An 11,865-nucleotide genomic window follows, 5' to 3' on the forward strand; every position below is an offset into this window, starting at 1 on the left:
TTGGATTCCCCTTTCAAATTCCAGTGAGTCCTAATTAAAAAAAAAAACATCCGCGTCTATGAATCAGATTTTCTAAGGCGACTTCACTTGACCATGACCTTGGGACACAGGAGATTATCAGGTCGACACCTATATATAGTGAAGCGAGGACCAAAACCAGCATTCTTCTGCCAACCTCAGACCAGAAAACATCATGAAGTTGGTAGGTGTAGACTGTAAATCTTTAATAATAAAAAAAAAATCACGACAATCCGTGTCGATCAGACCTCTTTGTCACAAAACTCGTTTTTGGTGTTGATAAACTTTTTTTATTGTGTTATTCAAATCTGGAATTCGTGATTTGTGTAACGGTTTTTGTCACGGCGTTTTATTGTGTATTGTTGTTATTAAATAAAGATTACATTATTATAACTGTTATCGTAATAGTTATGAAGTGTTGTTACAATTGTTATGAGATACTTACTTCTCGTGGTTTATTAAATAATAATAATTATAAAACCTTTGCTATTGCAAAAAGCTGTGAAAAAAGTACAGCTGAGAATAAAAGCTCGCGGAAAACTAAAAACTTGTTAAATACATACCTACGAGAAAAGTGCTACGGAAAATTTACAAAAGCGTTGCCCTTTCTCGCCAATTTCACATTTGAACTCATAAAAGTTTCAGTAAAACCTCACGAAAACATATTCAAAATAGTAATAAAAGGGAAAAACAGACTGAAAAGCGAAACCCGTGTTTGGACACGGGTTTCGCTTTTAGTAATAAATAAACCAAAATATCCACCCCTAATTCTACAAAAATACAGAATTTTCTTCATCAACTCCAACCCCAAATTCTTCCCCAATTTTAACCAGCCCCATTTTCTCCCCCAGATCATCTTAACCGCTCTGATCAGCGTGTGCGCAGCGGGTTACGCACCTCCCTACGTAGTGCGATCCGTGTTAGACAGAAATGCTAACATCCTGAGGTCTGAATCTGAGGTCAACGAGAAGGGATACCACTATGCTTTCGATACGGATAATGGTGAGTAATTTTTGTAATATTTTTGTATATATTTTTTAATAATAGAAGAAAGAAGGGAGTGACTTTTGGGAGCCATGAAAAAGAAAGCCCATACCTGATATTTTTCTACTAAATAAGTTATTTTAATCCAGTCCATTATATTTATTACTAGTATCTCGCTGTTTCACTAATTTCCCGAGAGAAGTTCTTCGTGAACCCAATTAAAATATAGCTGATGACACCGTAAATAACGTTACTTTTTATTGGAAACTAGCCGTTTTCCCGCGGTTTCAAACGCGTCCCGTGGGAGCTACTGCCCGCACCAGGATAAAATATAGCCTATGTTACTCGCAGATAATATAGCTTACTAATGGTGAAATAATATTTAAAATCCGTCCAGTAGTTTTTGAGTTTATCCATTACAACCAAACAAACAAAGTTTTCCTCTTTATAATATTAGTATAGAAAAATATTTTACAAAATCATTTCATTAGATCTCACATAGTCTGACGCTTTGTCACGCCAATACTATTTATCGAAATTTAATATGTGATACACACATAAACTAAATATTTCATATACCTACCTAAAGATATTGTAAGCCTGAAAATGGACCAAAGGCCACTTTTAAATTGAATGCAGGATTGAGTTCCCTACGGGTTGAAACACGGGGAACAGCGCGCTTTCCGACATTGCAATAATTACAATATCTGAAAACGCGCCATTACTAACTTCTATTTACCGTGTAAATACACGCATTACCACAAGCTAAGCTTATTTAAATACCTCCGCACACCGTTCTACATAATATATGAGGCATAAAACTTCATTATCTGCTCACTATACTTGCATAAACGCATCATCATGCGTCTTATACTAACCCAATCTTAGTAAACGTGGGTGCGTCTAAACTTTACGCAACTTTGCGTTGGACCTAATTTGAAGAATATAGTTTAAGGCTAGGTGTAGACCGTTGGAGTAATTGTAGTAGTAAATGTATAATTTGTACGCGTGAGGGGATTACTATATTTTTTTATAAAACTTGATGTAGTGCGTCGTAACATTATTCTTGTTATCAGTGTTAACTTTTAGCCGCCTTCCGAAAGATGTTTGTTAGGACATGTCTCCTTTGTCTACCAACCGATTCGATTCTTTTTTCTGTATTCTTAAGAAAAAAAATTATAACAATTTTTTTCCAGTATTGCAAGGTTATAAAGAATTTAGTGAGTCAAAATATTACCCTTATTAAAGAAAGAACCACTTAGTGAGATGCCACTTTTGACCAAAATATTGATTAAACATAATTGTTACCAATCGGACTTTATGTAAAGTCTGTGTATCCACGCGTTTATAAGAACGATCCATATTATTTGCAAGTTGCACATAATTGCAGATTACCTACGCTCAAGCAGTTATAAAGTGTTAGATAAGATCTGCCTAGTTAGCTTGCTCGAAGAAGACTTGTAATTTTCACAATTAGTTTGCGAGTTTTGGCAAGTTAATCTGTAACACTAAATTAATAGATAATTATCATATTTATACTTCTTATAAGTGTAAGAATTTGAAATGACTCAAGCTCCACACTGGCATTGGCAAGTTAGAACTATACTTAAGTGCCTTTTTGTAACTTAAAGTCGTAAATTTTTACTGCTTTAAATCCAAAAAAACCTTCGCTTCCATATGTAACTTCTACATACATAGGAAAATCCTATTGATTTACAATTACTAGTACGCGTATTGACTCATTTATGTAAGCTAAATAGGCCAAATGATCTTATATGGAGTGAGTTATCACGTTCAGTGTGTGGACTGTGGAGATCAAACTCATTTACTACAAACCATTCCTCATCTTCCAGGCATCCACGCTGACGAAGCAGGAGTCGAAGCCAACGGCATCCAGGCAGCCGGCGGCTACTCATACACTGGTGACGATGGCCAGGTCTACTCCGTGAGGTATACGGCTGATGCCAACGGCTTCCAGCCTCAGGGTGCTCATCTGCCCACCCCACCGCCCATTCCGGAGGCTATTGCGAGGTCACTGCAAGAGAATGCTAGAGATGAAGCCGCTGGCATTTATGATGATGGTGAGATTCTTTTGTTTTTTAAGTTAAAATGTGGCTAAAGCTGCAGCTAAGGTGAAAAAAATGGACAGAAAGCTTAGGTTCTTCAAAAATATACAACCAAAACAAGTCGGGTATGCCAAAAATGTTGCATATATAAGTGAATTAAAATAAAGTTAAAAATTACGTAAAAAATACAGATATGAGAAGTTAGTTTTGTTTCCAGAAAAATGTTTCAATTTTCATTTGTCAGTTTTTTCAAAAGAACGAATATCTGACTATCAATCGTATCACGGGAAAGAAAACACAAACAAAATCCTATCGCGTTTCCTTGCAATAGAGTACATACATACCAGAGGTCACACAAACAATTGTTCTACATAAGCACATACTTCGTCATGTTGTAGAATTCAGTGTAACTCAAATACCGTACAGGGTTTTTCAATCTTGATAATATTAGCAGTTTATAGCCGTACTTACTTTCAAATTGTCAATTAGTAATCCCACAAAAAGTAACACAGCTGATATCAAGCGTCAATCAACATTCTGTCTCGTCCAACACAGATGACATATCCATTAATCTAGATAGCTTTTTAATAACTCGGTAATTATCACCTCATTGCAAGTCACTTCTAGTCATAATGTGATTAGAAGTGAGTAATTGCGGCTAAGGATATTTTGTGTTAATTAGTTTAGTTAGGTTAGTTTTTAGTGACAATTATGTAGACTTGTTGTCACAAAGTTTTAAGCTTTCAGTACTTCGGTCTCTTAATGTTTCAGTGTGATAGATAGGAACTTCTTATAGCATTCAGTCTGAAAAATTGAATCAATATTTATCATTTGATGATGTTTAAATAATACTGGCTTCCATTGAGATTACACCCGCATCACGAGATTCCGAGATATTCAACTCATCCTCCGAGCCTTTTCCCAATCATATTGGGGTCGGCTTCCAGTCTAACCGGATTCAGCTGAGTACCAGTGCTTTACAAGAAGCGACTGCCTATCTGACCTCCTCAACCCAGTTACCTGGGCAACCCGATACCCCTTGGTTAGACTGGTGTCAGACTTACTGGCTTCTGACTACCCGTAACGACTGCCAAGGATGTTCAATGGCAGCCGGGACCTACAGTTTAATGTGCCATCCGAAACACAGTCAATGATGTCTAAGATATACTTAGAAAGTACATACAAACTTAGAGAAGTTGCATTGGTACTTGCCTGACCTGGGATCGAACCCGCGCCCTCATACTTGAGAGGTTGATATATTCAACTAACACTGATATAATTTCTCAAATCGGTTCAGTAAGTCCCGAGATTAGCGCATTTAATCGAACAAACAAATACTTCAGCTCTATAGGTACCAAGTATTATGCTAAGACAGATATGTTTAAAGCCATATACTTAAAATGTTCTCTTTCCACATTACAGGAAGCTACCACGATGCCAGATACGCTCCCGGAGTCATCCTAGCCCGCAAGCAGTACCAGTCTCCGAGATACCCTTTCAACCCTTACAACCCTTACAATCCCTACCGTCGCTACTGAGCACCTACTGGCCAGTAAACACAGCAACACAGCAAGCAACATTGTACAGTGCCATTTGATATAGATTAAGAATATATTATATACTGTAAAAAGAAAATTATAGAAGACCAAATGTAACGTGTGATTGAAAAACTTGGGTTTTTGTATAAAGTGTTAGGCATCATGTTTGTGGTAAACTTTTGTGAAAAAGTTGCGTCAACATGTGCTAGCAATATTGCGTGTTGCATGGTCGATACTGGCAGTTGACAAGTTTTCGATTGATGCAACATTTTTGTTGCGCAACAATGTTGATCAATTATTGCTTTATAAAGGTTTACTATAAATACGGGGTTTCATGTAAGATTTTAAACAGTTTTTTCGTCACACGTTTTGAGTTGATCTTCTGTACGTTATTTTGTATATTGAAGCAATAAAGTTGCAATGATATTTGATAATGTTTTTAATTATTGTTTTATTTTTACACGTTCGTAATAATGACCTTCACGGTTCAGTTTCCCGAGATCTTGTAATTTGAGAACTGAGAAATAGTTTCAGTTTTTTTCAAGATGTATTGTGTTACATTTTTATTGTTGGTATCTAAATTTTAATTGAATTGAGTGCGGGCTTATTATAACTGAAGCCAAATAAGTTAGATACACAAAAGCTACAATAATCGAGAAAACCTTTTTATACATTTCGGTACTTTGGAAAATTATTTTCTACATTTTCATATTGTGATAAAGATAAATAAAAATGAACCGGAAGTGGTTTTCTTTACAATAAATCTCTACATTGAAAGTATGTTGCCTAAGAATTAGCAACTAATCCTAAAGATCAATAAAATCATGGATGATCAGTATAAGGCTCTCATTCATTAAATTAGAGAAGTATTACAATCTTCAATGATGATAAAAAGTAATATAATTTTATAGACTTGCATTAATACGAGTAATTCAAGTCAAGTAAGATTGACAAATAAGTTTACATAATGAATATTTTTCATATGAGAACTTTTGGATTTTGAAGTTACCCGCCTGCAGGCAGTAATTGTGTAGCAGATTATAAAATGGTTTCGGTACAGCGACTCGCGCAATGTCCCGAGACGACAAAAAAATTGGCGGGTGCTATACTTAACCACTTCACTGTCCACGATGTAGACACAATAGTTAAACAATAAGTGTGTATCACATATGACTCATGGGACACAGTCACAGTCATAAAATTTAGTTTATTGCACTTGATAGTTTTAATAGTAGTGAATGAACCGTTTCTTGGTATGCTGCTGTTGAAATGTTTTAAAACCAGATTAGTCCTATAAAATACAATGTCTATATATTATTTGATGATTAATTGTGTCGCAAAAATACTGCTATTTTTACAGCTGGCAGTAAAAAAAACTGTAAATTGAAACTTATCTGCACTTAAAATGTATTTATGTATCACTTAACTACGTATTTACTTCTTCCTATATTTCAAAAAATATTAAATAATTCTTACTGAATCTCAGATGATCTATTTTGTCTGTTCCAAAAGCCTTGTTTTTAAAAGCAGTTTTTTAATAACATTAAGTAACTTGAATGAAATTAGAAGAAGAAAATTACAATAATGGGGTAATAAAAATAACCCTCTAATTAATGCAAGACTCACATTCTCGTTTTCACCCTGCAAAAAAGTTGTCTTGTCTTACACAAGCTGACTCATGAGATAAAAATTGACAATCAAATAGCCCCAAAATGCTCTAACCATAACTCTATTCTTACGCATCCTTCTATAATACCATCCTTACAAAACACATTAATCATTTCTCTAGACTCTATAACCAACACAATTCCTGCTTAACCTTTATATTCTATTCTTTGTCACCACTTTCGACAAGCCTCACCCTAGATATAAAGTCTAAAGCAACGCCAAGCACATCGATCCATCTTAGTCGCGATAATTAAGTGTTATTATTAGGCTTAGGTCACATCCAGTGCTCTTAAATCCGTGCATTAATCATGCTTTGATAATATGTCTTTGTTGCTTCATAAGTCTAAAATTGTTAAGGATGCTGTTTTCTTAGCGATCATATCTAATGTTTGGTTTGAATGAGCTGTTGCGTTACACTAAAGGGCTTCTTGGGTGTTTTCGATATTAATCTTTGTCAGTATACTGTTATTATGCGTATTTAGATACGGCAATAGATCGATCACACACAAAAAAGTGTACCTACGCATCGGTGTAAGTCCACTGCTAGCATGTGTTCGTGAATAGAGGTTGCACATTTGCTGACATTTTAGAAATGTTAAATGGACACCCCAGGATGGACACCGCAGGCGGAGTAGGCCCTGGAAGAGAGGGCGTGACGCCTACTGTCGAGACTGATGGACTCAGTCGAAAGATCGGAAAGTGTGGAAGCTAAATGGGGAGGCCTTTGCCCAGCAGTGGGACATTATAGGGTAGAAATAATAACAATTTAGAAATGTTCGCCCACAATTTGTTACTATTTGTTATAGCGATTAGACCAGAAGAAACATTTGTGTAGATATTTGGGCCAAAGAGCCGCATATGGGAATCTGGCCTTATAGACAAAAAATACACTTTGAAGTCTCGCTTAATAGCCATAACTCAGATTAAACAATTGATTCTGACATTTAGAATAGGATTCGGTCTAAAATTAGAGTTTTATTAGCTTCATTTGAATAAACAGGATGTTTGAAATTATATTTATGGGATTTTTTTTACAACTTGACTACAAAATTGTATCAAACGCAAAATAAATTTAGGAGTTCGTTTTTTAACAGTTTTTAATTTATGATGCGAAAACCGTAGGTACATCGTTAAGTTTTTTATATTTCCCCAATTTATTTTTATGTAGGTATGTAGAGGAGCAAGACGGGTCCAGAATCAATGTCGGGTATTAACCTTGAGTCTTAAAATTAAATTCTTAAAAGTCTTTCTTTCGTAACAATTTACGTGTGGCAAAGAGAGAGTGACGTTTGAATTCACAGCTTTAAAGTTAGTAAGTAGATTGACCTAGAATATATTAGAACGAAATATTTTACTATATTTCCTTGTAGAATTTATTATTTTAGAGTTTTTTTTTACTTTGCTCTTGTCGTCTCACTGATAGGCAAAGGCTTCCACCGTAGCCTTCCATCATTCTCTATCAGATAAAGATATCTAAATGCTTTTAACAGAAATATAGACTAAAAACTTATAGGTAGGTAAGTTACAATAAAAAAAAAAATTGCTGGGCGGTAGGCCTTTCTGCACTCACAGAAGATTTATCTAAACATCTCAACTCTATTTGGTTGAAACCTCGCTTCTTGATGATTTCCGTAACTAATTGTCCTAACCACAGACGTTGTTAAAAAGTAAATTAATGAATATTCATAGCTGGATGAGTTGCTAGTTTTGTAACGGTTAAAAATATGCACTTTTGTTTTCTTTGGCAAAGCGTTTTGCTATGCATACTCATATATTGTCAATACGTAGTTCTGTTTAATGAAACTCATCATTATACCTATGGAATGAATATCACATAATTAAAACAATTGTTTGAAAACCACTCAATTCAGGTATTAAGTTGTAGAATTTCTGGATATACATATATGGGATTATCATTCAACAACGGCGATATTTTTAAGATTTTTACGTGTAAAATCAAGCTTATGGCATCTTCATTTGAGTAGGTACTTGACAAACAACGAAAAAAATATATAGGTTACCGTGATATTTGGCGGGTCCACTGCAGTTCGGTATAAGATTAACATGTAATTAAACGATTTCATTCAGTGGAAATAGTTGCGATTTAAACTCAAACTTATATTTATAGAACAAGTAGGCAATAAAGGAAGTAACAATAATTATTGAACCACTTTTACCAGTAGGCTAAAATTCTAAGTTACCGGTTAATTCTCTCACCAAAACCAGATTCGTGGCTTGTCTACTCATTAATATTTCGACGTAATATCCTAGAAGTCATAAATAGGAACTTACACTACTTAAGTATGTATGTTCATAATGATTAGTTAGCATTCAATCGATCATTAATCGATATTATTATCGATTACATAAGCTCCGAATCACAACCCTGACTCCTAAAGCATAATTAAAGATGCAATCAGACTGTTACATAAGATATTACAATTGGATCATAATATTACCTAATGGCATTGATATGGAGTAATTATTCTACCTAACTGTCACTAAGTATTGGTTGATGGATGAATGAAACTGTTAAGATGAAAACAAAGTTTTTGTATCTTCATCCAATTTTTTTCAGCTGCGTGGAAACCTGCTATCATTGTAGGGGCATGTGATAAGGAGGAATGAAAGTCATGTTGCGAGAAAGGTTTTGGGCATAAACCCGAGGACAAATAAAATTGAGATAGGGGCAGGAGGATGATGATCCAAACTTTTCAAGAAAGAAATGTTGAATACAGGGACTTTAAAGAAGTCTTTATTACCTATATTTTTGTTATACATATTTTTATTCCTGTGAGCTTCGCTTTGAGTAAAGCTTATCGCATAGCTCATAACTTAAAAAATAATATTTTATTGTTTCCATTAACAGTATAAAATAGATTAATCAAGTAGATAACTGAAGCAAGAGCAATGAAAATACATATTCTTTCCAATTTTTGGGTTAAAATAGATTCATTCACATCTATTTTCCCAGGAAAACTACTGGCAAAATTATATTCAAAAACTGTTTAGGCTCTGCTAACGCTACCTGCATCATTAATACCTATCATACTAAACATCTAGCTACGTATAAATATAGTAATTTAAAACCACCTTATTTAAAATTCGGGACGCATATTTACGCAATGGCTGCTAATTTTGTATTCATAATATCCTACCATTGTCCAGGATATAGCGTTAAAAATGGATAACTACTGTAAAGTACAAAGGTGTAGATAATTGGGTGTGACTTAATAAATCTTTGCGTCAATCATACTAAAAGTAATCGAAAACTACAGACTAAACAGTCGGCCGACAGTTGACCCACCTTTGCAAAGAAAATCTTAATTCCAATCAAAGTTTTCAGTCGCTCTGATTCAGCTGTCAATGAACATCCTTGGCAGTCGTTACGGATAGTAAGAAGCCAGTAAGTCTGACACCAGTCTAACCAAGGGATATTGGGTTGCCTGAGTAACTGGGTTGAGGAGGTCAGATAAGACAGTCGCTCCTTGTAAAGCACTGGTGGCACTCAGCTACATCCGGTTAGACTAGAAGCCAACCCCATAGTTGGGAAAAAGGTTCGAAAGATTTTCAGTCGCTCTGATACCGGCTAAATACTTACCTGATCTTTGTAATGTGCGTAGGTACTACCATTCATCTTCATACTGATTTATGAGCCCAAAAAAACTATCGGCCGACTTAAAGTTTGCAGTGTACTCTAAATGTTTTTGCTATTGAGAGTATGGGGACACCTTCCAAGGTGAATTGTATAATACCTCATTATATTAAGTAAGTAATTTTATGTCAAACGACACATTAAAATTATTGGTAATACTTGGCAAGCAAGTGTATTGACGTAGGTACTAACCCTGTTTGAAGGCACGGCTATTTAGCAACCTGCTGAGTATTTTTTTTTAATTGAACTGATTATTATTCAATTTGTAGCAAAATTCCATTAAACGTACTTGGTAAAATTCAGATAACTCATTAGTTAACCTGAAAAAGCTTAATAAACCGCGAAAATATATACATGATTTTTCCTAAGAAAAAAGCTTTGTTGAAAAGCTTAATTTCATCGCTATTCCTATTATAAAAATATTTTCAGATCTTCGAAGAATAATATTAATTGGAGAAAATAAGAAAGTACTAAAATAGCACCTAGCGCCTACAGTTTTCTTATGCCTACTGAGGGCGAAAAGTACTCAGCGACTTAAAATATTGTTCAGTTTATTAATCTTTTGTTTTTCTCATATTTCTCCGAATTAAATAAAAATATATTATAATTATTTCGGTACCGTTAATATTGTATCACTTTCATTAAATCCACCATAATTGAGGCTTGTATCATAATAAAAACAGTATCAATTTGAACACGTGCTTAAAATAATAGCCTGCAATCATCAGACTAAAGAATCTATTAGACTGACCCAGTGATCCAGTTGTCAATCATAACGAGGTAGGTGCGAATGTTACAGTTGAGTTACAACTGAGTTACACTTGAGTTACGTAAAGTCACTATTGTGCTATCAGTTATTAGTTAGATACAAATATATCGAATGTTTGGACACTGCGGCGGAGTAATTTCGTTACTTAGTGTAAGTAGAGTTGTGAATGTTTAGATAGGACCGCGTGTTACCACGGTAGATTTATCTTAGCTATAATTTTTATGGAAACCGAGTTAAATATTAGGTTAAACAGTGGTTAAATAAACTTTAGTTTCCTTATAAAGCTTTCCAAAGTACCTAAAACTTTGTTATGAAATAAAATTATTTACTACGTAAGTTTTTTACGTACATTATTTTTAATTATTTACATAGTTGTTGAACGAATGATCAACATAATTTAATTAAGTATGAATGTCTATTGCCCTATAAAATATCTTACACTTAAACATTCAACTGTCATAAATTCTCATAATTTTAACTCAATACCTACACACAAAATTTACCCCACCACAACATTATCAAGACACCGTCATATCTATTCGTTACGACGTCTATGGTACTGCTCCACTTATTCAGCCGGCGGGCGCATCTCGTTACTACTGTTACCTAACAATGCTCTCGTACTTGAATCACATTCCGCTGTAGCTACTGTAGCTATGGACTTGAGACTTTTAGTTAATTAGATAGAAACAGAGAAAAGTTAAGGACTCAAAGAATGAATTTTGAGACACAATATGGTGATTATAAAAACAAAACGAATTTTATGAACCTAGTATCTAGGAATGAAAGCAATAGGATGTAGTGTCTAAATTGGTATTTGGGTCATGAATAGAAAATAACAGACGATAGCAAGTTATTTATTGGTATAACGAACTAGAACTTATGAAACTGAAATTAGTATTCTCTCCGTAGTCTCTGCAGCCGAGATAATAACGTTTTTAGAGCGTTACTAGCAGAAAAGTACCCTAAAATAAACTAAAAAATATCCTCGGAAAGCCGTTTAAATTAACTTTCATTTAATCAAAACCAACCATCAAATCACCATGCATGACAGTGCAAAAATCACTCTTTTCTCCCAACTCCGCAGTCTAAGTAGTGAATTCTATCATAGATATGAGTTCATACATCTGTGCGTACTAGGAAATTTTTCGCTATATAAACGTCAGA

General features: G+C 34.5%; 1 protein-coding gene across 1 annotated transcript; it reads left to right on the plus strand.

The window, feature by feature from the left end:
* The first annotated feature begins 129 nt into the window (after nucleotides 1-129).
* On the plus strand, nucleotides 130-5,049 carry LOC135117902 (cuticle protein 3-like). The gene is made up of 4 exons (XM_064038336.1): nucleotides 130-202; nucleotides 870-1,020; nucleotides 2,856-3,083; nucleotides 4,491-5,049. Exons 1-4 carry the CDS (start codon nucleotides 194-196, stop codon nucleotides 4,604-4,606), a joined length of 504 nt encoding a protein of 167 aa, XP_063894406.1. The 5' UTR covers nucleotides 130-193; the 3' UTR covers nucleotides 4,607-5,049.
* Nucleotides 5,050-11,865: the final 6,816 nt, after the last annotated feature.

The sequence above is a fragment of the Helicoverpa armigera genome, chromosome 15 (genome assembly GCF_030705265.1).
Source record: "Helicoverpa armigera isolate CAAS_96S chromosome 15, ASM3070526v1, whole genome shotgun sequence".
Classification (NCBI taxonomy): domain Eukaryota; kingdom Metazoa; phylum Arthropoda; class Insecta; order Lepidoptera; family Noctuidae; genus Helicoverpa; species Helicoverpa armigera.